The following is a 26,262-nucleotide window of genomic DNA, read 5'->3' as shown; positions in this document are numbered from 1 at the left end:
GCTCATTTTGGCTGGCAAAGAGGGGGAGAGAGGACACACAACGATGGACTCTGCTAATGCACGTATGCGTTTTATACGCGTTTATAGATGGAAATGACACTCCCGGCCTGAGTGATACCATCCAAACAATGGAGAAATCCAAAGGTCAGCTCGCTGCACTGCTCGAGCCACATCCTAGCAGGCCAACGCAGCTGCAAGGGCTGGTGCAGCGGCTGTCCGAATGATGGGTATCAGATTGGACGGCGGCAGACCAACAATTCGGTTGGGACTCACCGCACCATCAATGCCGGATTACGAGGCCATGTATATTCTTCTTTTTCAGACCGACTCGATCCCAATGGATGCAAGAATTAGGAGACTCGAGCAGACAAGCGGAGAAAAGCTGCTGGACCAACTTCGATTCGCAGCTGCTTGTAGGTTTCTTGTCTGGGCGGGGTATTTTGGAAGCAGCCTGTCATAGTGGTGCTCCCACGCTTACCACAAACAACATGTCAGTTTTACAAAGCCCAAAGTAGAACTGTTCGTAGCGTAAGCTTTCCTATCCTTATTTTCCCTCCTGCTATCGTTCCTCTTATTATTCCTATTTTGTTTTTGTTTTTATTCCTCGCCTCTTCCTAAAAGGCGTGCTACTGCCTGGCGTTCTGGCGTCGGACCATGACTCGCAAGGATTACCCATGGCGCTGCAGCCGGGCCAAAAGTGGATTCCTGCAAGCCGGGCAGGTAGCTGACGGGTCTGTGCTTGGTTTCTGGAGCTTGACATCGACTGCCTGCAGCTCACGCAGGTTGCGGCCTTGGCCGTCATTTGTTTACGCCCAATCCCAAGCTGCAGCCCACCATTGGCTGCCTGTTGTTTTTCTCTTCGCCGCTTCGGGGCAAGAGCTCCTGCGGGACGGTCGACCAGGCTGAGGTTGATCTTCACAGTCAGTTTTCCTCCTCGGCTGCTCTCTCTGTTCGCTGGCTGGCCGCTGGCGTAGTCCGACCGATCCTATCGCCACCCATCAATTGTCTTCCTCAGTTTTGACATTGACAGCCCGTGTTCCCCTCGAATAATCCCGTGCAAATTCTTAGTTGGTTATTCTAATTTTCCAGACCATTCTTTTTGAGTTCAACGTTGCAGAAGCCACCGCACAACGTGGAAGTCGTGCGACAAGGCGACCACTGTCGGTCGGTCCAGGCCTGCGGTGCAGCCGTCGCCCTCATCCATCCCAGCCCGCCGCCGAGGGCTCGCCGTTTGCTTCCACGGGGCCGACGTGATCGATGAGTGCCGAGTGTCTGGATCTGGGCAGTATTCGCAGCTTCGCGCTGCTGCGGTAGCCCCCACGAGCATGTAGCGGCTCGCCAGGTACGTGAGTCTGAATTTCCCCCTTTGACTGGGGCCCCGCCGGTTTCCAGGACGACGATCGGAGGCTTGGCCCTCGCTCGACCAGCCCGAAACTGGCGTCTCGCCAATCGAGCCCTGGTTTGGCTCAACGGTGATATCCGTCATTTGCCCTACCTGTCCGGCCTGATGTGTTTATGATTATCTCCGACCCAACCTCCCTAGGCTCGACGCCTCGCGCCTCCGTCTTCCCCAACGCCGGCACGTCGAGACCTTGTATGCTGACATGCGGCTAACCTCGCCCCCGGGCAGCTGCTGCGTACGATGACGACCCCCCAGGAGCCGCCCGACGACCCGTTATCGCCGGGCGAGGCTCCCATCATCATCGACGCCAGCCCGCCCGCCGCCGCCGACGATCATGTCTCCAAACCAAGCACCCCCAACCACCGCCGCGGCCTGTCCGCCCACCCCACCCCGAGGAGCGCCCCCGCGGGAGATGGCGCCGGCCGCGGCCGGACGCGCCAGCGCTCGGCGACAATGAGGTCCCAGCCAACCCTCCTGACCGACTTCCTGCTGGGACGCCAGTCGCCCGCCCGCGTCGCCGCCCTTCGCCAGCAGCGGATGGACTCGGCCGCCGTACGCGCAGAGGTTAGGAAGGAGATGCGCGCCGCCTCGGTTCAGAGGCTCGCCCCACCCGGTGGCGTCAAGGACCGCGTCAAGGCCTGGCAGAAGAACAACGCTGCCGCCATGGTCCACGGTGACCCGGACGACGCCGCCACCGAGCCCACCGACGTTGCATTCCCGGACGGGGCTGAGAGCGTGACCGAGGAGGACCGCATGCGCATCAAGTTCAGGAAGGGCCAAAAGAGGAACAAGAGTGCCCCGAGAGCGATGCCGAGAGCTGTGACTCCGGGCGGCCTGAGCAAAGACGATGACGATGACGAGAATATCGACCCCGAAGGCCTCAAGTCTCCACCCCGGAAGCGTATTGTTAGCGACGACAACTGGATGAAGCGGAGGAAAAGGAGCCCACCGGGCGCCAGGGCAGTGCGCGTTAAACCCCCCACAGGACCCATGCCCATTCCAAAGGATTTCCTGCAGAGGACCGCACAGAATCCTCCTGTGCGCAACAAGATCGCCGACTGGGCCGCGAGGGTAGAGCCCATGGACATGGAGCCTCCAAAGTCACCAACAAGCCCCAAGATGACCAAGGCCCCCAAGGTCAAGACATATCACACCAAGTCTGGCGATGCCATCACAATCGAGGAGGATGCCGTCAGCGGCCTGACAGGCAGCAGGCTCACCGACGATGAAGGTCCCAGCGCTCCTCGCTCGCGGCGCAGCAAGCCCGCCGATGAGGGTGTAGAGAGTGGGAGGCATAGCGCGAGGAGTAGCGGGCGGGCTGTGGACGACGACGGCATTCGCGTCCGGCCTCTGAGGACAAAGAAGCCGGCTCCAGCAGAAAAGGCTGTGTCCGAGGATGAGGGGGGCAGTGCGCGATCGAGCAGCAGGACACCCGCAAAGCCTACAGCAGATGACGATGGAATCCGCGTTCGTCCTCTCCGGCCCGGCAGGAAGTCAAGACCTCCCAGCCCGGGAGCTAGCAACCGAGGCGATGACGATGGGATTCGGGTACGCCCGACCCAGTCTGCCAAACAATCGAGAGCCCCTAGCCCGACCGCAAGCGGTGGATGGGAGAGCGAGGAAACCCGGATGCGACGAAGCCAAGCAAGCCGAAAGTCAAGACCTGTCAGCCCTACAACTAGCAACCGAGGGGATGACGACGGAATCAGGGTGCGGCCCAGTCAATCCAATAAAAAGAACAGGAATGCCAGTCCTGGGGCTAGCAGCCAGAGCGAGGACGATGGCACCCGTACGCGTCCCAGACGATCCCGCAGAAAGCACAGGAATTACAGCCCGGAGGGCAATGCCAGGGCCGACGACGATGGAATTCGGGTGCGTCCTAGCCGATCAACCAGAAGGCATAGGGCTGCTAGTCCCGAGGTTAGCGACCGAGAGGACAGCAAAGCTACATCCAGGCCCAACCACGACGTGGAGGACGACCTGACTGAGGCCACATCCTTGCCTCCAACCTTGCCCGATGATGGCATCAGAGTCCGTCCTTTGAAGTTGACGCCGAAGGACCAGAAGAGAGATAGTCGCTCGGTATCTTCAAGGCCGTCAACCGAACATAGCAGGGCCCCAAGAGAACCTAGTAGGTCTCCCAGCGAGCCCAGCAGGCGAAGGAGAGATCCCAGCAGGCCGCCGCAGGAATCCAGTCGGCCAACAAGGGAACTTAGCCCACCAAGGCGGCGCAGTCCGCCAAGGAGACGCAGTCCGCCAAGAGGGAAGAGCAGTGGAAAACGAGTTAGCACACGCCGTGATCGATCACCCTCTCCCTCTGAGCTTACGGAGCGGACGGAGGAGACGCGGGAAGACACCGACATCCAAACTCGGGGAACTCGTCGCAGAACGCCACCAAAGGCCAAGCGTGGCAAGCCCGCGCCCACCGAGATTACCGAGACGACACAGACGACACAGACCACTGAGTCGACCGATGTCACTGAGTCGACCGAGGCCACAGGCACATCGTACCTGACCGGCACTACAGGCCATACCGGTACTACCGGCGCAACCGAGTCGACTGGACAGACAGCCACTACACGCCCCTCCCGGAGGACAAGGACAAGACCGACCGCTGCCGCCACGGACGTTACCGGCACAACACGCACGGAAGACATCTCGGACGACAGATCCTATAGCGAAGACACGGCATCCGAGGACGGCGAATCGCGCCGCCAGCCAAGTCTCCACACCAAGTCGCTTGCCGATATCCCCTTCGGGTACTCTGCCTTCAGCGAGCTCGAGTTGCCCCTGAACCCGAAGAAACCGAAGCAGCAGAGGAACCCGAGCTTCAGAACTGTGCCTAATGTGCTCAAAAGGGTCGTGAACGAGGGCAAGAAAATGATCCAGCACACTGTGACTCCGGAGCCACCCAAGCCTGCCACCAACCAACCGCCCAGCATCGAGAAATGGCTGTACAACACCGTGGATCCCTTCGTCGAATCGCCCACTTCCCAAAAGGAGGTCGAGCACGAGTGGAAAAAGTCTGCCCGGCGTCGCTCTGTGTCGGAGAGACACGATAAAGCCAGGGACACGCATGCACATGACGAGGACTCGCAAATCACGGGAACCGAGACAGCGCTCGACGATGTCGACACGCGCAAAGAGCCAGAGCCAAGGCCATCTGCCGAACACGACAGGATGCTGCACAGGGAAGACTCCCACGCCACATCCTCCAGCGGCCTGAGGAGGAGTGGCGCGACAAGGAGTTCTGGCGTACCTGCGAGGAACGCCACAGCAAAACTCGCGCCGAAAGGCTCGTTCCGGGAAGTGTTGAAGGAAGCCTTTCGTGGCGAATCAGGTGGTCATGTCATCGCGCCGCTCATGATGTACACGAGCATCGACAAGACCCGCGAGCCCGAGGTGGACGAGGAAGAGCTCGACCGGGATGAATACGACTCCCGCAGGCGGTCGACGGGCTCGCGCAGGTCGCGGTCGCCAACGTCCACCACTAGGCCAGAAAGCCGTGACCGTGACCGTGACCGCGAGCGCGAGGCTCCTCCGGCGGCGTCAGGACTTCCCAGGCGCAAGCCGCCCACCAACGGCTTCCATGAGCTGTCAACCATCCTGTCTCTGGAGCAGCCGAGCTCACACGACCAAGATGCAGCATCCGTGGCGTCGCAAACCACATTGACGCAGACGACGGCGCTGGGCAAATCCTCCAGCAGTCGTCGGAAGAACGGCGGGCTCAAGAGGCGGCTCACGAAGCACTCGGACCTGGTGTCAGTGCTCTCGTTGCCAGAGGACGGGCCAATTCCCACCCGAGTGCCCACACGCGCCGCCAGCATCAGGATTGCTCGTAGTCTGCGCAGAAGGAGTAGCAAAGTCGAGACCACCGCTACCGTGGACGATCTTCTTGTCGAGTTTATCGAGGACGAAAGCTTCTACCAGAGGGAGCTGAAGACTCTGGTGGACGGCGTCATACCTGTGCTTCTCAAGGAGGTTGTCAAGGGAGACTCGCTCATTTTCATTGACCTTTTTGGTTCCGCCGCCAGCGACGAAGTTAGACCAACCCAGGCGGCCGAGAAGGCCATCGTTTCCATGGGAGTGTCACTGGAACGCATCTACACCCACCACCGGGCCGTTCCCTATACCGATATTGATATGCTGCTCTCATGGTTGGAGAGACTTGTCCCCCTCTACAGTGCCTACTACGATGTTTGGCGCCTCGGTTTCCAGGACCTCATTGTCAACCTCGCTTCCGCGGCTGATGATGAGAACGACTCGCTCGTCAACGCGATGCCGCGCAATGAGTATGGTGACGTTATCAACGACGATGGCGATCGGGTTGATGTTGCCCACCTGCTCAAGCGCCCCTTGATTCGTTCCAAATGGCTTCTCAAGTTGACCAAGGTTAGTTCAAACCAGTGAAGGTCACGCAAGAGACCATTCCATGAACAGTCTTGTCATCTCATACCTATACTGACGTCTACTTCATTGCACAGGGGCTGCGGTACATGCTCGGTAGCCAAACGCTAGGCCCCGACTTCACTGACAGGTTTGCGGACCTGCAGGCAAAGGCGCAGCGCAGGCATAGAGAAGAAACGGCCAGGAAAACCAACGATGACGCCGCCTATACTGACACGACACGCGCTCGTGATCTCCGCACCCTGCTGCCTCTGGATGCGGTCACCACGGACAAGATGCGTGAGGTCAGCGCCAAGGACCAGTTCTCCATGGACCTCGCACATTCCAATGGGCAGCGGCTCGAGTGCCAGGTCGAGCTCATTTTCAGGGACCGACCCTTGGATCCCACTGACAGGGGCGACCTTCTCATCCGCGAGAATGGTGCTGGTGGTGTTTCCTTCCTTCTTTTCGCCCCTATCCCTTGGGAGCAAGTCTCGGCCAGACGAGGCGAGGACAACGGGACTCTCGTCGTCATGGTGCGCGGCACATTTCACAGCGACGAGTGGTACGAGATCCTGAGCCTGCAGACGGAGTACGATGATGCAGTGCGCGAGTGGCTCGACATGCTAGGCACCGTGCCCAAGCCGCCACTGCCGTCCGACATGTCGAATAACAGCAGCCACAGCCTCATCCCCATGTACAACCCGTCAAGGCCGGGCGAAGGAGACGTTCCAGTTGGTGAAAAGGCACGCCAGCACTCCTCGACATCGCCCACAAACCAGCGCAGCTCCAAAACCCCGGCCCGCTACCACGCTCGCAATAGGAGTGTCCCCACGTCTCCGATCATCGCTACCGGCCTGGCTGCTGCCGCCACCATCACCCCAGACAAACAGCGCTCGACCAGTGCGGATTATGGCTCAGACGGAGATAGGACACCGACTCAGTCCACGTTTGAGCATTCCCCGGAGCGCGATGACCGCCGCCGAAGCAGCCGGGAGGGACGTCCTCGCAGGACCAGCGGCCGCCACAGTTCAAGCAGGGATACGCCGAGCCCTGAGCCCACAGAGGACGGTCCGCCTCCTCCGCCGGCGCACCGCACTTTTAGCTCCAAGAAGCCCAAGTCGGTCGAGCTGCCCCCGACCTCGCGGCCCAAGCGCCACGGATCCTCGCCTCTCAAGCACGAGTACCGCCCCTCCGATGTGTCGTCATCGGAGGAGGAGGTGGACGAGGATCACGCGTCGTACTCAGAGTCATCCTTCTCGGACTCCGAGTCCTCGGGTGATGACCTCGAGGATGAGGACGTGCCTGACACCGAGCCAGGGATCAGCATTAAGAGGCCTGATCTCGATCTCAACCCCACAGCCTCAGTGGTATCAGATTTTAGCATCACGCCATCTGCTTCAGCCTCCCAGGCGAACCTCCACCGCGGAGTTGACGTCGTTGACGAAGTGATCAAGGCCACCGCCGTCATCTCATACTGGTCCAACAAGAAGGGGCGATGGAAGGAGCTGCGCCCAGACTCATGCTCCATCAGCATCATGCCAGGTCTTCTGGAGGTTCACCCCATTTCGCCCCAGGACCGGGACGAAATCAACATGGATGGCATGTCGGACGCGCTGCGGCCGTCCCAACACATCGAGGATGGGGAGGCTCCCCTCATCGCGCTCGACCTGACTCCGCTCGTTATGATCCGGAAGAGCACAGCCATCGACCTTGAGATTCGGTCACCCGTCCGCTCCTACTCCAAGCTCAACAACATCGACGGTATGATATTCAGGTTCCGCTCTCTGACCCCTAACCATCTGGAGCATCTTTACATGGCGGTGCACCAGTCTCGCATGAACAACGCCAAGTTCAAGGCCCTCGAACAGGAGGCGCGATTCCGATCGTTCGGACAGGGGCAGCAGTCCGGAAACAACAATGGCTATGACAACACAAGCGGCCACAGCAGCAGCCGACGGCGGTCGTGGTTCGGGCGCCGGAATAGCTATCGGGCGTCGACACGGGCACCGTCGCAGTCGCAGTACACGTACTCTCAGAGCGGCTCCTCCGGTATCTCGCTCTCGGCCTCGTCCTTCCTCAAGCGCCTCACAGGCTCCGCGAGCGCCTTCAACATCGACAAGTCGACGCTGGGCAAGCACCATGCGGCAGGTGGCGACAACAGGAGCCGACCGGTGTCTACGGGCCCCCCGGCGTCCATGTATACGACGTCGTCGTCGTCTGGTAGGCTCATCGAAGCGACACCGCCGCGCTCGCCCTCGGCAAGCCTCGCCAGCAGCCCCAGCGGGGGCATTCACAGAAGCGGCGCCGCGCTCGGGACCACGGGCCTCCGAATCCGGTGCCACCTGCTCGTGTCGTCCAACAAGTGGGAAGACCGCGGCAACTGCCTCCTGTCCATCTCGCGCCCCCCGCCCGGCTGCCACCAGGAGTTGAGTGTGTACCACGGCATGGAGAAGCGCATCCTGGTGACACAGGCGCCCAAGCGGTCTTTCCTGCCCAACCTCACGGGCGGAGGGGGAGGCGGCGACGAAGGGTCGTCGTCGTCGTCGTCCACGTCGCAGTCCAAGGTCATCCTGGACGTGGTGCTGGGCAGCCGCTGCTTTAGCATGTTGGGCTCGAGGGGCATCATCCTGAACGTTTGGGAGGACCTCCGCGACGAGAAGAACCGAGTCGGCACGGCGCCGGCCATGGGCGGCCTCAGCGGGCGCGTCAAGAAGTGGTGTTTCCAGTGCGGGAGCGCCGCAGAGGCGAACTGGATCTTCGGGCTCGTTGCGCGCGAGGTGGAGATTATTTGAGGGTTCTTTTTTGTTCCTCCTGGATTTCTCATCATCCCATTCCTTTTTTTCCATCCTTCAAATGGAATTTTTTCAATGATATTTTTCTCCCCTTGTTGTGTTTTGGCTTCTCATTTGTTCGGCTCGTTTTCCCTCCTCCGGTTATACCCTTGTCACACACGGTTTAGAAAGTTAGGTCTGGAATGCATGCGTTGGTTGGTTGGGGGTTTGGTCGGAACCGTATCGGTACAGCAAGCGGACGCCTCTTTTCTGCTTTTTGTCTTCCTCTCTGCATCTCTCAACTCTCATAGTGTACAAGTCTGACAGCACAGCCAGGCGTACGGTTCCCCAGAGGTACATATTTTTATCCGCTTTGCACACTCTTTTCGCTCCTGTTTTTTACACTCTCACTCCTTCTGGACCGGCTTCCTCAACACTAAGCTCACTCGTATTATTTTATTTTAATTGACCGGCTTCCCGGAGGGCAGTCGTTGACCGGACGGACACGTGTTGGGTGAAGGTCGTCGAAGTATTTTTAAAAATGAATAAAAAACCAAAGATGCCAGCATTCTGCGTGGACGACTGCAATTTGATGGAAGCCCATGCACCCCCCTCCTCAACTTCCAATTGTGAGCTTGCTGCTGGGTCGTTGCTAAGATCAACCACAGCCAATCATTTGCGCACCTTCTAGGTGGCTCTTGATTGGCCAGTCAATCACCGCCTTTGTTTGCATAACGCACGCATTTCCCGTGTCAAGTGGAGCCCAGTCCCCACACCGGCTAGCTGGCAACGCCCCCCATCGCAACGCGCGCATGCCCTTTCAATCTCTTTGTCAACGCGACTTTTCGACGTTTGCGCCAGACTCAGCCTGTGCTTGCGCCCTTCTCCTGCCCCTTTGCTTTGCATACAACATCCCCTCCCGTCCCAACGAAGCCCGCGAGAATTCTTTCTCTTCATCCATCGCACTCTTTTTCATTTTCCGACCCAGAATCACGAGCCAAACACAAAGACCAACCAGCGCCCAGAATTAGCTGTCGAGTGAGAGAAGAAGAAAAAAACGAGACGAAACCTAGACCCACCGACTCGACGTTGAGAAACGAAGCACAAAACCGCCACTCAGCCCACAACGCAATACACAGCCATTCCGCCAGCCATTCCGCCAGCCATTCCGCCAGCCATGGCTGCCTCAGAATATGCGTCCATGAAGGTGCCCGAGCTCAAGAAGCTCCTGGGTGAGCGCAGCCTCGTGCAGAGCGGGAACAAGGCCGACCTCATCGCGCGCCTGCAAGAGCATGACACCGCTCAGCAGGCGAGCAAACCAGCAGCCGCAGAAGGTAATGCCAGCCGATTGCTTGTCTCTTGAACATGTACCTGTCTACCTATCCTGTCGCTTGCGAGCTTTTTCATCTCGGTCTCTCGTCGTTTCTCCCCATTTCCATTCGACTCTGGCGCGACCCCGGATCAGGCCAAACTGTTGCCCCCTCCCTCCATCGTATCGCTTGGTCTCGACGCGCCCTCCTCTTCCGGCGCGATTGCTCTTCTTAGCTCTGCATCGACCTCCCTTAACTTCTCTTCTGGTCCATTTTTCTGACTCGAGTTCCTTTTTTGCTCCCGACCAGCCGACGACGTGATTAGCTGGGACGACGAGGAAGACGCCAACACGGCTTCCGCAAAGCCCAAGGACGCCGGGGGCGCCGCCCCTGCCGCAGCACCGGCCCCCGCCGCTCCCAAGTCCCCTGCCAAGCCTGTCGCTGCCGCTGCCGTCGCTCCCGAGGCCGCAGACGCCCCTGCTGCACCTGCTACTACACCCGCCGCCGCCGCGGAGGCCGACCCCAAGCCCGCCTCAACAGACGCCGCCACACCAGCCGCCGCTACCGCCAGTGAGCCGGCGCCCAAGGACGACGCGGCGCCAAAGGAGATCCTGAGCCAGAACCTGCCCGCCACCTCGGTCGAGGCCGAGGCCGCCAAGCGCGCTGCCCGCGCCAAGCGTTTCGGCGTGGTGGACGCGGCCCCCGCCGCCTCCCCCGCCGGCGACGACGCCGAGTCAAAGGACAAACCGGACGAGGAGAAGAAGGCGGAGCGCGAGCGACGCTTCGGCGCCGCCGCGGACAAGGCACCCGACGCCAGCAAGCTCGACTCGGCTCTGCCCGACCGCCCGCTCAAGCGCGGCCGCGGCCGCGGCGAGGACGGTGACCGCGAGGGTGGCGCGCGCGAGGGCGGGCGTGGGAGGAACAAGCGCCACCAGGGCGGCGGCGGCGGCGGCGGCGGTGGTGGTGGTGGTGGCAACCGCAGGAGTGAGCGTAGGGGAGGTGGTGGCGGTAGCGACAGGCGCGGCAGCAATGAGCGCCGGAATGGCGGCGGTGCCGGCGGCGGTGGTGGTGGGTTGAGCGCCGAGGACAAGCGTAGGGCTGAGGCGAGGGCGAAGCGGTTCGGCGCTGCCAACTAGTAGTCAGGCCATGTGCTTCGCCGCTCGTCCCGTCTCTTCTTTCTTCCTTCTGCTGGATCATGCTCATCTCTTTACATCCTTGTCTCCCTCCGACCACCTTGTCCCACAGGTGAGAGGACTACGTCTAGGGTCTCTTTCTCTGTCTCTTTTTTTTCTTTTTTTTTTTCTTTTCTTTGCATCTTTTGTGGTTTTTTGACCTGGTACATCGGCTCCTAATAGAGTATACCGGGAGGGGAAGGAGGGAAGCGCGGCCGATATCTATTATTTCTTTCTTCTGTAAAACATGGTAGAACGGTCGTCATTTTTATTAATGTTTGGCATGAAAATCGTCCTCTGTCCCCCGCGCTAGTTGAAACAAAACGGGCATTCTTATGTGATTAGGTACTCGTTCACAGGCAGATACGAAGGCAAGATAACCAGCTATGACAGCCCGGGATACGTTTCTTGCTAGGTAGCCATGGACAACAAAAGACAGAAATATCTCGTGTTGCCGACATTACTGCCGAGATCTGGGACATACTCTTTCTTCGTCTTCTCTCCATACCAGCCCACGTCTGCCTACATATCGGCCTGTCTACCTGTAGGGGCAACCACATCACCTACCCTCGACTATCTCGGCTACCTAGACATCACCCATCTCCCATCACCAGCACCCGCCACTGGAGCACTTGTCTTTCATGGTGACTTGCCATCTTTCCCTCACCCGAGCGGGCTTCCAGATATGATCGGTGCTCAGGGATGATATTGTGCGAAGCTACCGCAATTCCTATGTTACAATCAAGTACTGCTTTGTTGGCAACCATGCCCCCTCCTAGTTTGTCCGGAGTCTTCCTATCCACTTTTGAGCATCCTTAAACACCAGCCAGGCCCGAACAAACCCTATGTATACCACTACAAGCCTGCCGTCTTGCAGTTTCCTTCTCTGGAGAACCAGCGCCCCAGGAACTGCCTGGTATTCGGCATTGGGTACAGCAGACAATATTACCAAGAGACCTGGCTCTCAAGCCATTTCAAACATATAGTCGCCATATGGCACACGAAGATGCCGTTAAAAAGAAGGGACCTCCCGATCGGTAGTGTTAATGACCAACAAAAGGGTGTTTCTGACTTTTGAAGAAAAAAGCCTTGTTTTCCCTAATCCCAGCAGATAAGGTCGGAGCTAATGCCGTGTTTGGTTGTTCAACCGGCTGACGGGTTTACCGCAAAAAGTAGTGATCCTGGCAGTTTATGAAGGCTGAAATGGCCCTGGAGATCTGCCAGGGGATCCCTACCGGCTATACAAGTACTATTTTGGTGGACTGGGACATAGAGGGGGGTTGGCGTTGCTTATCAACGTAATTTAAGCGCTATAACACAAGCAATGAAGCTATTCGCGACTGCATCACAAAAACGGCTCGCGTTACATACCAGCCAGATCTACCGTGGCATTTGCCAAAGCTCCAGGCGGGCCATAAACCTCATTTTTACTGCGTTGAATAGCTATTCACGAGGAGGTGACGCCCGTATATAAGAGGGAGCGCGGCCGCTTTTGGGCCAGTCGACATTACAGTGAGAGGTTAACGGTAGCATGTATCCCTTCTGCCCCTAATGCCTGCCTTCTTCTCCCGCAAGCTCACCCTAGGGCGCCGGCGCCCCAGGGATCCTATTACACTTTTCCCAGCAATTGGGCAATCAGGAACTTCGCAACAATCGCTGCAGAGCGCTTTAAGGCCCGCGCCCGGGCTTCGCCAGAGTCGGACCCGGACGAGATGGAGTCGGAGAGTACGCCGGCCAGCACGCCCGCACCACCGAGGGCGCCGCTGTCACATGGATGCCGATCGACCGACGGGCACAGGTGGTTTCCCTCCCTTTGAGCACTGCTGCCTACCAGACTGACGAGGGCGGCTTCCTCCAGCGCTGCTGGATTTAGCTCCAGACGAGGCGTGCCTCCCCAAACTCAAAGGGGAACTGAGTTCGTGGAAGCTACGCCCGCGGCCGGTCCAATCGAATTTGCCATCTATCCATAATCTGGATTTCTCTCTCCGACTGAGGAACCTAGAAATCCCGATCCTTGGCCACCAACCTCTGAGCCCTTTCGTCCTCGGAGGTACTGCACTACCATCCTGTCGGGTGACCAGACCCTTACAGGCGCGGATTAACGCGTCGCCTCTACTATTCGCTCACTGCTCTCCTCAGTTAAATCACCGCCCACCTCGGTTGGCGCCGCTGTTGTCGCCCGCTGGGTGCTGCTGTTTTATTCAAAAGGGTGTTTCTGACTTTTGAGCATACAAAACATTGAAGTGGGAGTCACAGAACCTCGCCTTCGCGCCTTCCGCCACTTTCCTTTTTTGCTCCGCGCCTTCCTAGTTTTTGTCTCAAATCTTTCTCCGAACTACGAGGTCCAGTATACAAAAAATCAAGGAGGGATCCTTTTTCGTTATCAACTTCTTCGTCCACCATCAATCCACCACCATCAACCCGTCCCCCTCATCTTTCTCTCTACTCCTCGCCGCTTGCCACCAATAACCTCATCGGCGATGTCATCACCATCCAAACTTCGTCCCAAGAGCCCCGCGGAGGCGTTCGACAATCTAGAAATGACCTCCAGTGCTGGCAACTCGTCGTCCTCACACGGAGGCTCGAAGCAGTCCAATCTTATCGAGTCCCTGCGCAAAATCTTCACTAGCTCCTATCCGCCATCGGGTTCCGTCCGAGGACGACCTATCCCGTTCAACTTCACGATCAAACAAGATGAGGCCTACGACTACTTCCTCGAGGATGACGACCCGGATGAGCTCTTCGAACAAGCAGTCGGCTTTCACGATGAGGTCAAGGCAATGCTCCACAATTTGACCCCAGCAGACGAGGCTGCGCTGGACGAATACCAACTCACAAATCTCAGCAATCTCATTTTCGGCTCTAACCTTATCGAGGGAGCGGGCGCCGGCCTCGATATTACCTACAAGCTTTGCCAACTGGTCTTCACTGGCCAGGACAAGGGCATTGCCGACCAGGACATGCTTCGTATGGAGGAGTATGACGAGCGCCGGAAGAACTTGGTGACCCAAGATCTTCCCACAGACCAAGCCAACGCCGCATACCGCAGCCGACGGGAAATCATTCAGCATGCTCGCGCGCTCCGTCACATCGTCAACGCTATGGTCATTGAGGATAAGCCCCTAACCGAGCGACTCATTCTCGACACCCACAAGATTCTCTGCCACAAGGTCGACTCTCCCGACGGTATGCCATACACAAGCTACGCGGGAATCTACCGCTTGGAGAGTGTCGTTGCCGGCTTCAGCAGCTTCACGCCTTGGGAGCAGGTTCCCCGAGAGATGGCTCAGCTGATCACCGAGTTCAACCGAGACATTGAGCAGGCGGCTGAGCTGGGCGAGATGGATCCTTACGCCCTGGCCGCCAAGATGTGCCACAAGTTCGTCAACATCCACCCTTTCATCGACGGCAATGGGCGAACTTGCCGCCTGATCCTTAACGCTATCTTGATCAAGCACGCTGGAGCTTTGGTGTGTCTCGGCGAGAAAGAGGAGGACCGAGACGAATACCTTACTATCGCAGCCAAGGCGTCCATGGCCATGGCGTCGGATGATGGGGAGATTGAGCAGAAGCACCACAAGGGATTGGCGACGCTGACTCTTCGACATGTCAAGAACTATCTGATGGGCTTTGTGGACAAGCTCAAGAAGAAGGGGGAGGAGTAAAGGACGCATATATCAGAACCCCTTGTCTTCCTGCCACCACCCCCCCACTTTTTCGATCGTCGTTTTCGTCACACGGAGCTCGTAGGAGGCTCCTTGAGTAACATTAGTAACTTCCCCAGGCGCAATGCCATATTTCCAATGAAACCGTTGCATTCGTTACAATGGTCTCCCTGAAATAGCATCCCTGGCGAGTGACATAGTTGGGTGGTTAGGTATTAAAGCATGGAAAGTTGTGCCTAAGTGCATCACGCATCGAAAATCTGGCGTATGCAGAAACCCCCTCCATATTTGGGTAAAAGGACCAATTAACCAGGGGTACTGTTGGAACAGTATTTCTGTGCGCGTGCGATCCGGAAAAGGAAGGTTGTCACAGGAGGCTCCGGGATCCTCTGGATCCCGCACGGGCCAACACTATCTGCCTTAGGCAGAGCAGGGAACCACCCTTTTGGGTGATCGTCCCTGTGCATATAAAGGGCAGCCCTGTGCCCTTCTTTTGGCAGATAGATTCCTTATTCCTCATGCACAATATAGGACCTTTCCCCAGATCACAGAGATCTTTGTTCATCACCTTTGGAGATCTCCGAGCCGTTCAACAGGAGTACCAGACTCCTACCAACAGTACGCTTATTTTCTTCAAAAGTCAAACACACCCTTTTGTTGGCCATAATACTACCGATCAGGTCCCTTCTTTTTAACGGCATCTTCGTGTGCCATATCAAACTCGCACAGCCGGTGTTAGGTACACATTCAGGGGCTTTTTCGCCCACATGATGTATGCCTTCTGGTCCATCCAGCCCTGGGTGTCTTCCACGGCGGTCATGTCAAAGTTGAACACGAGCTTCGCGAGAACAAGCCGCATCTCAGCATAGGCCAGGCTGTTTGTTGTTGTTGTGTGAAACGCGGATTATTAGCCGAACCGGGACAAGGGCTGGCTCGATTTTGCGTTTGCGGGTGACAAGTGGCTGCTATTTTCTGTGGGATGTGCTTACTTCTTTCCTATGCAGTTCCTAGGGCCAAAGGAAAATGGCTGAAACATGTCCAGGTTGTCGTCGGCAAAGTCTGGGTGGTTCATGAACCTCTCGGGGTGGAAGCCGAACGGGTCCTTGAAGTACTTGTCGTTGTGGTACGTTGCCCACTGCCAGACGGCGCAAGCGGTCTGTGTTGACAAAAGAAGTTCCCACAGGAGAGGAAAGGAGAGGGAGATTAGCTTGGTGCTGCATTTGCCAGCGAAAAGAGACGGAGCCGGTTTGGGGAGGGAGGGCACAAGTGATTTGACTTACACCCGCAGGGAGGTACTCTCCCGCGACGGTGGCGCCGCCGGGTGGGACCACCCGCGGCAGCCCGACGGCGGCGGGCGGGTATGCCCGGAGGGCCTCATTGAGGCAGGCGAGCATGTACGGCAGCCTGGCCACCGACAGCATCGTGATATCGGCCTGGGACGAGAAGGCGGACCGGACCTCGGCCGCCAGCCTCTCGAGCGCGGGCGGGTGCGAGACAAGCAGGAAGGTGACGCCGCAGAGCAGCGTGGCCGTCGTCTCGGAGCCGGCGAGGACGAGGGTGCCGACGTTGACGCGGATGCGCCAGTATTCGAGGTTCCAGTCGCTCTGCTTGCGGAGGAGGCCGCCGATGAGGTCCGGGCGCCCGTCGGCGCCCAGCTCCATGCGGCGGCGCAGCTTGGCCGTGGTCTCGCGCGCGAGGCGCTGCCGGCGCATCCAGGCCATGGCCACGGGCAGCACGACCACGTCGAGCCCGAGGTACTTGAGCGTCCAGATGTAGGCCGTGGCCGGCCCGGCGTGGTTGATCTGCGAGACCCAGGGGTCGTAGCGGCCGCGCGCCAGGCAGCCGAAGGGCTCGCCGAAGACGAGGTCGCCGATTATGTCAAACGTCGTCCAGGTCAGCCAGTTGCTCATGATAATCATCTTTCTGCCGTCGCCCTTCTCATGGCCAGCGCTGGATACCTTGGGCCGTCTGTTGCGGAGAAGCCGCGCTCCGGCGGCTCCGTCGCCAGAGTCGAGAGAAATAGGAGTAGCAGCGTCTCGGTCTTGGTTCGAATCAGGGACCGAGCAGTTGGCGTGGAGCTGTTTGATCAGGAGATCGACGTAGCCGCCGATAATGGGCTCCTGATCGCGCATCGTCCGTTCGCTGAATCCCGGGGCCAGCAGCCGGCGGATCAGGGCATGGTTTTCCCTGTCCTCGTTGACGATGCTCGGCGGCATCCCTGCGTTGCGGAAATAGGTCTGATATTTGGGCAGTTCCTCCGGGCCATCGCTCCCGTGCGGCCTGTGGCCGTAGATTTCGAGCCAGGCGGTCGGGTGCGCGAAGGAGAGCTCGTCCGGGGCGATCCTGACCACGTCGCCGTACTTTTTGTGCAGGTCCAGAATCTCAAAAGGCAGGCGGCCGCTCACGAGGCGACGGCAGTACGCTAGACGCGTGGCCCGGCAGAGGAAAGGGCCTGGGAAGCGTGCCAACGGATGCAATGTCAAGTTGTAGATGCATTTCAGGACAAGTGCCGTCAAGAGCTGCGGCAAGAGCTGTTAGTCGTTTGCTGCTGGATATGGTAGAATAGGGCTCCGTGACACACCAGAGCTGCTGCAAAAGCAGAGTAACGCAGAAATTTTGCCACAGCCAAGCCTGTGTTGCCGAGGGGAGGCGATCCCCGCCACAACCAGACTGAAGTCATTGCCTCGACCCGAGTAGCCTGATAGGGAGGTAGTGTATGTGGCAGGCTGGTTGGCTATCCAAAGTTGAGCGGTCCTGACTCCCTGGGGCTTGAGAATTGTGATATTTGGATAGACACAACTGTAAGCCAGCGGAAGTGGCGTGCCTTTCCGCTATCACCGCCCTGCAACAGATACCAGGTAAAATTATGCGAAACTGGAACCAGCTACTGCTGTTCTCGGCCGCAGACTTTGCGGGGTTTTTTAGCGGGGGGACCGGCCGGTCAAAGAGTGACAGGGTCGATGTACTGATACATGGCGCCTATTGTCGATGTACTGGTACATAACGCCTATTGCCGATATCAGGAACGAGTGTTGGGCCCGGTGGGTGCCGTCGGTTATCCCTGCCGGGCCAAGCGAAAGGATGCGGGTAAAGCTGCATTTGGGAGGCGTGTATACTACCCTGCAGGTGTTAGCGGCGCAATATATTGATTGGCGAGATGGTGTGTCTGATATCAATAGGTGCGTGACATCCAGCACACTTGCTGGTACGTGGCCAAGGTACTCCCCGCGGTTACATCAGCAGCAGCCGAGTAGAGTGCAGCTTGTGTTGGTTGGTTGGTCCTAGGAGCACGGGGAGGCTGAGACAGGGCTCCAGGGATAACCAGTACGTGGCCTCCCTTGCGTTTGCAGAACTGACAATCATAGCTCAAACTCCTCACGCGTCTCTTCAGCGTGTGAATATTGCTCTGCCCATCCTTTGCAAGCCCTGGAACACCGCGAAAAGCCAGCTCTTGAGAAGAAACGTGACCGATCGCTATCTGCAATGTCGGAGAAAGCACAAAATCCCGCCGATAAGGCTGGATATGAGAGCAGCGAGCCAAGCCACAACAACAACAGTAACAGCAGCAGCAGCAGCAACAATCCGCAGCCGAATAACACCACAGTTGCGGTCAAACGGTCCCCGAGCCCACAGCTTCCCGCCATGGAGTCTTCTGAGCACCAAGAGCCTTCGGCGCCGCGCCCTGGAGACCCCGGACAGTTCCTCAGCCCGCTGCCTCTGAGTCTGCTCTTCCTCGCTACCTCACTCACTGGCTCGCTCGTTATGATGTACGCCTTGATCATCGCCACGGTGAGAACGCAAACAGCCCGCCCCCAGTCGCGACAAGACGTCTAGTCGGTTTAACACATGTGCGCCGCCCTGTGTCGTCGCGCACTAGGCTATCCCATCCATTACGTCGGCATACGGTACCATCGAAGATCTGGACTGGTATAGCACCGCATATCTTTTTGCAACGTGAGTCTTGTCCCTTGTATGGCACCTGCCAGCGCGGCTTTCCGCGCTCACGTGAAGATGCTATCGCTTTCGGGACTCACAAGACCAACGAGATGTCCTCATTCAGGTGTGCGGTGCAGCCGCTCGTCGCCAAGCTCTACGATTTCTTCCGCCTCAAGGTTAGCCCTCCCATCTGCCCTGCGTGATCGACAGCGACCAAAGTTTGGCTGATCAGCTGGCCCATTAGGATGTTTATGTCGGTAGCATCATTCTGTTCGAGATCGGAAACCTGATATGCGCGCTGGCCCCGACGAGCGCCACGTTCATCGGCGGCCGCGCCGTGGCCGGCCTCGGTGCCGCCGGCCTCTTCACCGGCGGCCTGGTCATACTGACGGCCGCCTCGCCGCCAAAGGTCCGCCCCATGCTCATCGGCATGGGCATGGGCCTCACCATCGTCGGCGGCGTCGTCGGCCCCCTGGTGGGCGGCGCCATCACGGAGCACCTCGGGTGGCGCTGGTGCATGTGGATCTTCCTCCCGCCCGGCGCCGTCTCCGCCGCCGTCTTCCTCCTGATCCGGGTGCCCGAGCAGCGCAAGAAGCTGCCCGCCCGCGCGGTGCTGCCCACCCTGCACACGTCCCTCGACCTCATCGGCTTCGGCCTGTTCGCGCCCTCGGCCGTCATGCTGCTGCTGGCCCTCAGCTGGGGCGGCGGGCGCCACGCGTGGGGTACGCCCATCATCATCGGCCTGCTCTGCGGCGGCAGCCTCCTCGCGCTCGTCTTTTGCGCCTGGGCCTGGTATAGGAACGAGAAGGCGCTGATCCCGCCCAACGTCATCAGAAAGACCGTCGTCTACTGCGGCTGCGCCGTCGCCTTCCTGCAGGTCGGCGCCTTCGCGACGCTGGGCGACTACCTGCCCCTCTGGTTCCAATCTGTGCTGGGGGCGTCTCCCACCAACAGCGGGCTGATGTTGCTGCCCACCATGATCACGCAGCTCCTCGCCACCATCTTTTGTGGTCTCCTCTGTAAGCGGCGCCACCCCCAGGGCCAGACTCGGTTCTGACGAGTTTTCTTAGTCCTTCCCTGCTAACGCGACAAATGTTATCCGTGTTTCAAAAGTCAACAAGTTTGGATACGCACCAGCCTGGGCACAGACGGGCAACATCCTGTCCGCCATCGGCTCCGGCCTCTTGACGACCTTCAACCCGTCCACCAGCCAGGCCGAATGGATCGGGTACCAGATCCTGGTCGGCATCGGGCGCGGCTTCGTCATCCAGATACCCCCGATCGTGCTGCAGAACCACCTGCCGGGAGAGGAGCTCGCGACCGGCACGGCCCTGCTCGTCTTCTTCCAGTACTTTGGCAGCGCCGTCTTCCTCTGTATATCCAAGACGACGTTTCTCAACAGCCTCTACGGCGCCCTGGCCACGGGCAGCCCCGGGGTGGACCCCCAGAGCGTCGTCAGCACCGGGGCGACGGAGCTGGCCAGCATCTTGACCCCAGAGCAGTACCCGGCCGTGATAAGAGCGTACAGCGATGCACTGGTCACAACCTTTGTAGGTTTCTGTTCTGTTTCTTTCTCTCCCTTGGAGAGAATCGACGTGGCTGTTTCCTTGAACACACTCGACGGTACCCGACTGACAGTGGGCGCGCGGTTGTATCCCTACCACGAATATAGTGGCTCTCGGCAGCAGCCAGCATCACTGCCTTCTTCTTTAGCTTTGGTCTTGGTTGGAAGAAGGTGACGTTGCAGACAAAGAAGCTCATGGGTGGCGAAAAGGACTCCAATGGCCCGGCCTCGGACACCTCGGGCACCGGGCCCGCGAAACACGGGAATACGGGGTCGAATAGCACTGAGCGGGTGAAGTCTGGCACTGCCTGATGGCATAGCATGTACTTGGCCCTTGGCTGTATGGGTGCCTAGCGACCAGACTTTGAGCTGGATTCTCGCCTCCACAGGCTACCGTTGATGTTCCTTGTGGCACTCTGGCTGTATTGCTCCTCTTTCCAATGCACATAATATCTTGGTCATCGCCCTGTCCCTAGGACTTTGCTCAAGCTATCCCATGCATGCCCGCAACTTGTGAGATGAAAGAGGGTGTGCAGCTTTCTCCAAGCTATTCTTGAATGGTCCGTCCGTAAGGAAATGCAAGACACAATATTGTGGCTTGGGGATCCTCAAGGATCTCAACCTTCAGCTGGAGAATATACCCGCGTGATATTTGGTGATATTTGGTGATATATTGACGAATCATGTAGTCCTCAGATCAGACAAGTACATCGTGTTTGCGCATGTAACCATATGCGGAACTGACGATAAGGGGTCTTTTTTCACCCGGTAAGGCCGCTCTGAACGCCACCCTCATAGGTGGGTGGTATCTCTCTTCCTCTGGACTTCCTGATCAGCCTCTGGTCGGCGATAAGACCGGGATGCCCCGAATAGGAGACCAGTTCGCCGTGGCGCCTCGCACGAAAGGCATGCCTTTGCAGTATCTCACGCCATGGGGTACCCAGACAGAAGGGTGTCTTGCCTGCATGGGTTTGCATTCAACGCCGCTGATGCACGTTACAGCAGAAATATCACACGGGGCTGATGGTCGGGTAACCAATGGCTCCACGACAATTCACGCCATCTTTTCGTCAATATTCCAGACCAACATGCCGTGAGAGTGAACCAGGGAGAATAGGGAAGATGGACAGTGGGCATCTTTAACAGCAGTTTCGATTCCCTTCTTAGCACTTTTTCGCACCTTTGGCCGGCCACAATCCTGCGACGCTTTATTTCCTAGGCGTTTTGTTCCCGTCTCCAGAGACCAGCAGAGCAGCTTATAGCGCAGGGTTGCTACCACAGTCCAGGCCTGACCCAAGCAGGCCGACAATTTCCAAAGGGGCCCAAGCCAAGTCTTGCCAGCCATGGGGTCCTTGAGTCTGCCCCGGAGCCAGTCCGCGATCGTCGGCGTCAAGGCCTCGGCGGACTCGGACTCGGTCAAAAACAGCCTGGGCACCGGCATCGCCCTGCCGGCCCTCGAGGACGACATGTTCATGATCAAGAACGTGGCCGTCGGGCTCAACCACGTCGACAACAAGATGGGCGCCAGCCCCGGCGCCATCGCCGGCATGGACTTTGCCGGCCACGTCGTCGCCAAAGGCCGGCTCGCCCGCGGGGCCGCCGCCGTGCCGATCGAGGTGGGCGACCGCGTCGCCGGCGTCGTGCTCGGCATGCACCCGACCAGCCCCCTCGTCGGCGCCTTCGCCCAATACACGGGCGCCTCGGAAGGCGGCGTGCTGCGCCTGCCCGACCACATGTCGATGGAGCAGGGCGCCTCGCTCGCCAGCGGCCTGGGCACCGTTGGCCTCGCCCTGTTCCACTCGCTCCAGATCCCCGGCTACCCGCTGGAGCCGCCGCCGCAGCCGCAGCCGGCGGCCGGCGCCCAGGAGAGGCGGCTACCTCCCAGGCACGTGCTGATCTACGGCGGCAGCTCGGCCGTCGGCACGCTCGCCATCCAAGTGGTCAAGCTGTCCGGGCTCGTGCCCATCACGACGTGCTCGCCGGCCAACTTCGACCTGGTCGCGTCGTACGGGGCCGAGCGCGCCTTTGACTACCGCTCGCCGACGTGCGCGGCCGACGTGCGGGCGCACACGCGCAACTCGCTCCGGTACGCGCTCGACTGCATCTCGGAGCCCGAGACGATGGAGCTCTGCTACAGCTGCCTCGGGCGGCTGGGCGGGCGGTACACGGCGCTGGAGCCGTGGATGCGCGGGCTCGAGCGGGCGCGCGGCAACGTCTGGCCGGACTGGGTGCTGGGCCCCATGATGATCGGCAAGCCCATCTCGTGGCGCCCGCCCTTCGACAAGGCCGTCGACCCGGCCGTGAAGGAGCTCGGCGCCCGCTTCTTCCGCACCGCCCAGGAGCTGCTGGACCGGGGCCTGCTCAAGGCGCACCCCCTCCACGTCTTGCGGGGCGGCCTGCCGAGCGTGGTCGAGGGCCTTGAGCTGCTCCGGTCCAAGAAGATGTCGGGTAAAAAGATAATATGTCTCGTCGAATAGGTAGTGTGCGAGGTGGTGTCACATGACATGCCCCACAAACGCTAGTATTTAGTCCTGGGATCGTTGGCTTCCTTTGCCGGCTTTCCCTTAATCCGACAGGTTGCACCTCCGACAGGTAGCGTAGCCATACGGTTGGCGGCAAATATAACTGAGCACTTGGGCATTACCATGATAACCATCCATGGCGACTGGGGCGAGGAGGCAGTACCTTGGGAAAGGAGTCTTGCCTAGGTACCTACCAGTAGGCTTGTTCCCGCAAGGATCAATATTACAGTCAAGGAAGCTGCACGCACCACACCCTGCCGGCCCGGTTACCCCAGGGGCCAAGGTGTCAGTAATCGTCGAGAGAGTGTTTTAGCCAATCGATTTAAGACCGTGACGCTGTTCCCTGCCTGGTTCGGTTCATACAAGTCTCAGCGGTCCGGGCAGCGGCCTTGCTGGCGAACCACATGTGCGACCACGCCTGTGCCACGCTGGTGCTTGGCCGATGGCTTCTAGGCTTCTCCCAACTCGGATACCAATATCAAACGGTACACACCTATGCTCGAGAGAGCCTCCATGCATCATCCCAGTTCCGACACCCTCCTTGTAAGCCCAATAATAGTCATGGAACCAAACACCGCAGACATGTGGCTCACCTGAGAAGGGTGGTTCGGGCGGGACTGGGTAAACGAGCCGCTGTCAGATAGCACATCAAGGGTTTATCCGAGCCAGTCATGATATTTCAAAGCACCTTTGATTCAACGACCCATCCATCCCGCCCTCGAAACGTATTCCCCGATCCTTCGCAGAGCAAAATGAATATTGCCAATAACATGTATACGCCGCATGTGCCTCGCCCGTGCTGCAAAGTTACGTCACCACTTGGCATCTGTTATCCTCATCCACATATTCCAGTGCGAGAAGGTGATGTTGGTGGTCTCATCCCATGGCTTCTCTGGGTGGAGAAACTGGAAATCGAACCACCGGAGGAGCTGCAGGCCGTCTCTGGTGTCATTCTCTTGCTGTCTTGCGTTTTTTTGGGAGGGGGGAGGAAAGGACCTTACCTCGAAAACGGTCTTTTGAAGCTCCATCTTGACCACCGTCTTGCCCGCGCAGGTCCACCGCCCGCCCCCAAACATGATGTCGAGCGCCCTCTCCATGCGCGCGCGCTCCTCCTCGGGCGCGTCGGCGAAGCGCTCGGGCCTGAACACGTCCACGTCTTCGCCAAAGACGCGGGGGCTGCGCGACAGCGCCACCGAGTTGTGGCCGATGGCGGTGCCCCCCGGCAGGAAGACGCCGCCGACCGTGTCACCGCCCGGCGGCACGACCTTGAAGTGGCCGAGCGTGAGCGGGTTCTTGATGCGGAACCCTTCGTTGATGACGGCGTTGAGGTACGGCAGCCGCCTCGACTCGTCCATGGTGATGGGGCTGCCGGCCACGAGCCCCGAGTCGAGCGCGTGCCTGATCTCGCGCTTGAGCCGGCAGTACGCCGACGGCGTCGACATGAGGTACATCATGGTGCCCCGGATCGTCGTCGCCGTGCCGTCCGAGCCGGCCACGATCTGCAGCATGCCCTCGGCCTTGCACTCGTCCCGCGACAGCCCGTTCTTGATAAACGAGCCCTACAAGAAAGGAGCGTAAGCTTCGTTTATGGCCCCCCGTAATTTACTGCCAGTATATGTCAAGGGGCCACACTGCAATATATGAACTCTCACCATCATGTCGTTGCGCTTCTCAGCGTCTGGCTCGAACCTGCGGTCTACGAGGCTGTGGGCGACCCTTGAAATTTTTTCGCGTCGTGTCAATAAGACAAGGGGACAGTTACTATCGACAGCAGCGCCACGCAATGGAGAGGACTCACGCCATCATTTTCCCCAGGCCCCTTTTGGCCGTCAGCTTGGGGCCCATCAGCCTGAAGCCGAGATCCGAGAAGGCGAGGGCGCGAAAGGCGGGGAGCGCCCGGATGAGGGCCACGATCTTGAGGGCGCGGTCGACCTCGCCCACGAACCCGTACTTGTCCGTGCCCTCGTCCAGGTGGCCAAACTCGTGGCCGTACGCCAGGCGCGTGATGACGTCGAGCGTGTAGTACCTCGTGAGCGGGGCGAAGTCGACGGGCCTGGTGGCGGCGCCCCCGGCCGAGAGGTACCTGGCGCGGATGAGCTCGATGAGCCTCAGCAGCTGCGAGTCCAGGGCGCGCTCAAAGTCCGGGTTGTCGCGCCCGCTGTAGCCCGCCGCGGTCCGGCCCTTGACCCGGTCGTGCAGCTTGGGGTCCAGGATGTTGAGCATGGCGTCCTGGCGGTGGTGGAACTTGACGCCCTCGCGGAACGACCTGTGCCTCCCGTACCCGCTGCGCACCCCGGCCATGTGCGCCAGTATGTCCGGGTCGTCCGTCACGACCTCGTTGGGCCCGATGCGCACCACGGGGCCGTACCGCTGCAGGCCCCGCAGCGCCGTCGCGATCTCGCCCCGAAGGTGCTGGCCCCCGAGCCACAGGTGCGAGAAGCTCGCCAGCGCCGGGCCCGGGACGTTGCGGAGTCTGTGCCATACCCGGATGGCCGAGAGCACATACCACAGGACGTATAGGGCCGAGAGTGCCCCGACAATGTGGCGAGCCTCAATGTTCTCTGGGTCAAAGTTGGTGATGATCATGGTGGAAATATTGCGGCAGAACTAAACTACCCGTCGTTCGCTTTGTTTTTTTTTGAGTTTTTTACAGGTGACCCAGGGATGCTCTGCTTGAGGTTGGCGCGTAGGTTCTTATCACGGACCAAGTTCCCGCTTCAACCGCCCTCCAGTGCATGGGTGCTTTTGGATTCGTTGAGCTGGGGTGCTTCGGATGTCAGACCAAGGTCAACGTTCCACCAACTACCCTATCTGTCCCCGTATTGACGTGAAAAAATGATCTGATGTCGGCGCCAAGCGCGGAAGAGACAAGTGCGTTAATATCAAATCAAGGTCAGACCAACAGACGCACCCGAGGAGTGCTTCCCCCTGGCACATGGGCTAGGGCCGGGCTGTGGTGGCGGGCAGTAAGCAGGATGCGGCATGCAGCATGCAAGATTCACGGGCAAAAACGGCGGGGATGAAAGCCATCCAATATAACGACCTGTCCAAAACAGGCAGGGAGGATCATATGATTGGACGCCATATGCATCCCAATCCTCTATCACATCAATATCTGTGTTCTAGGCAAGTATTCGTGTGGCAAAGTCCCTCAGTGGTATCTAGACGCAAAGTGCGCAGGTCAAGACCTTGTAGCGCGAGGTTGCATTATCACCTGTGTTGGATACTCAGTCATCGTGCGAGAGCACATGTGCAAGGTTTCTTGTCCTGCAGGATCAGGAGGGTGCGCACGTTGATGTACCAGCGGAGGGGCTCCTGGACGCTGGTCAAGCCCGAGCGGTAAAAGAGGAAAAGGATTTGTGGGCTGGCGGAAGGCTAACAAGACGCCCATAGGGGTTGATCTATCTAGACGCAGCCAGACACAACCAGACGCAAGGCTGCGGCGGTAGTCATGTTCGCCACCTCCATGAATAACAGGGATATGCCCGCCACGAAGGGGCTTCACCAAGCGGGCTGGATACCCACCCCAGC

The 26,262-nt window shown here is 59.0% G+C and overlaps 7 protein-coding genes across 7 annotated transcripts; 5 read left to right on the top strand and 2 right to left on the bottom strand.

Moving 5' to 3' along the window:
- Positions 1 to 975: 975 nt before the first annotated feature.
- GGTG_10444 (hypothetical protein) lies at positions 976 to 9,150 on the top strand. Its single transcript, XM_009228317.1, has 3 exons — positions 976 to 1,342; positions 1,631 to 5,794; positions 5,887 to 9,150. The coding sequence occupies exons 2-3, from the start codon at positions 1,643 to 1,645 to the stop codon at positions 8,581 to 8,583; spliced, it is 6,849 nt and encodes a 2,282-aa protein (XP_009226581.1). The 5' UTR covers positions 976 to 1,342; positions 1,631 to 1,642; the 3' UTR covers positions 8,584 to 9,150.
- A 250-nt stretch (positions 9,151 to 9,400) lies between these two features.
- GGTG_10443 (hypothetical protein) lies at positions 9,401 to 11,500 on the top strand. Its single transcript, XM_009228316.1, has 2 exons — positions 9,401 to 9,896; positions 10,182 to 11,500. The coding sequence occupies exons 1-2, from the start codon at positions 9,740 to 9,742 to the stop codon at positions 11,006 to 11,008; spliced, it is 984 nt and encodes a 327-aa protein (XP_009226580.1). The 5' UTR covers positions 9,401 to 9,739; the 3' UTR covers positions 11,009 to 11,500.
- Positions 11,501 to 13,584: 2,084 nt separating this feature from the next.
- Positions 13,585 to 14,709, top strand: GGTG_10442 (hypothetical protein; the record flags this gene model as incomplete). The annotated part of the gene is made up of 1 exon (XM_009228315.1): positions 13,585 to 14,709. One exon carries the CDS (start codon positions 13,585 to 13,587, stop codon positions 14,707 to 14,709), a length of 1,125 nt encoding a protein of 374 aa, XP_009226579.1.
- Positions 14,710 to 15,342: 633 nt separating this feature from the next.
- GGTG_10441 (hypothetical protein) lies at positions 15,343 to 18,072 on the bottom strand (the record flags this gene model as incomplete). The annotated part of the gene is made up of 5 exons (XM_009228314.1): positions 15,343 to 15,378; positions 15,437 to 15,505; positions 15,990 to 17,228; positions 17,676 to 17,829; positions 18,038 to 18,072. 5 exons carry the CDS (start codon positions 18,070 to 18,072, stop codon positions 15,343 to 15,345), a joined length of 1,533 nt encoding a protein of 510 aa, XP_009226578.1.
- A 199-nt stretch (positions 18,073 to 18,271) lies between these two features.
- Positions 18,272 to 20,552, top strand: GGTG_10440 (hypothetical protein). Its single transcript, XM_009228313.1, has 6 exons — positions 18,272 to 18,498; positions 18,587 to 18,663; positions 18,770 to 18,821; positions 18,890 to 19,664; positions 19,759 to 20,195; positions 20,318 to 20,552. The coding sequence occupies exons 1-6, from the start codon at positions 18,352 to 18,354 to the stop codon at positions 20,519 to 20,521; spliced, it is 1,692 nt and encodes a 563-aa protein (XP_009226577.1). The 5' UTR covers positions 18,272 to 18,351; the 3' UTR covers positions 20,522 to 20,552.
- Positions 20,553 to 21,552: 1,000 nt separating this feature from the next.
- Positions 21,553 to 22,686, top strand: GGTG_10439 (hypothetical protein; the record flags this gene model as incomplete). Its single annotated transcript, XM_009228312.1, has 1 exon — positions 21,553 to 22,686. One exon carries the CDS (start codon positions 21,553 to 21,555, stop codon positions 22,684 to 22,686), a length of 1,134 nt encoding a protein of 377 aa, XP_009226576.1.
- An 857-nt stretch (positions 22,687 to 23,543) lies between these two features.
- On the bottom strand, positions 23,544 to 25,396 carry GGTG_10438 (hypothetical protein; the record flags this gene model as incomplete). Its single annotated transcript, XM_009228311.1, has 4 exons — positions 24,530 to 25,396; positions 24,384 to 24,447; positions 23,733 to 24,290; positions 23,544 to 23,660 (listed from the first exon to the last, which is right to left on the bottom strand). Exons 1-4 carry the CDS (start codon positions 25,315 to 25,317, stop codon positions 23,544 to 23,546), a joined length of 1,527 nt encoding a protein of 508 aa, XP_009226575.1. The 5' UTR covers positions 25,318 to 25,396.
- Positions 25,397 to 26,262: the final 866 nt, after the last annotated feature.

This window comes from Gaeumannomyces tritici, assembly GCF_000145635.1.
Source record: "Gaeumannomyces tritici R3-111a-1 unplaced genomic scaffold supercont2.6, whole genome shotgun sequence".
Classification (NCBI taxonomy): Eukaryota; Fungi; Ascomycota; class Sordariomycetes; order Magnaporthales; family Magnaporthaceae; genus Gaeumannomyces; species Gaeumannomyces tritici.
This window is presented reverse-complemented; position numbering and strand designations above follow the sequence as displayed.

Excerpts from the sequence above, each read along its gene's own strand:
- GGTG_10444 (XM_009228317.1), top strand. The coding sequence starts at position 1,643 with ATGACGACCCCCCAGGAGCCGCCCGACGACCCGTTATCGCCGGGCGAG. Across the intron at positions 5,795-5,886 it reads GGCTTCTCAAGTTGACCAAG|GGGCTGCGGTACATGCTCGG; the intron begins GTTAGTTCAAAC and ends TTCATTGCACAG.
- GGTG_10443 (XM_009228316.1), top strand. The coding sequence starts at position 9,740 with ATGGCTGCCTCAGAATATGCGTCCATGAAGGTGCCCGAGCTCAAGAAG. Across the intron at positions 9,897-10,181 it reads CAAACCAGCAGCCGCAGAAG|CCGACGACGTGATTAGCTGG; the intron begins GTAATGCCAGCC and ends GCTCCCGACCAG.
- GGTG_10440 (XM_009228313.1), top strand. The coding sequence starts at position 18,352 with ATGGAGTCTTCTGAGCACCAAGAGCCTTCGGCGCCGCGCCCTGGAGAC. Across the intron at positions 18,822-18,889 it reads ACGATTTCTTCCGCCTCAAG|GATGTTTATGTCGGTAGCAT; the intron begins GTTAGCCCTCCC and ends CTGGCCCATTAG. Across the intron at positions 20,196-20,317 it reads ATGCACTGGTCACAACCTTT|TGGCTCTCGGCAGCAGCCAG; the intron begins GTAGGTTTCTGT and ends CCACGAATATAG.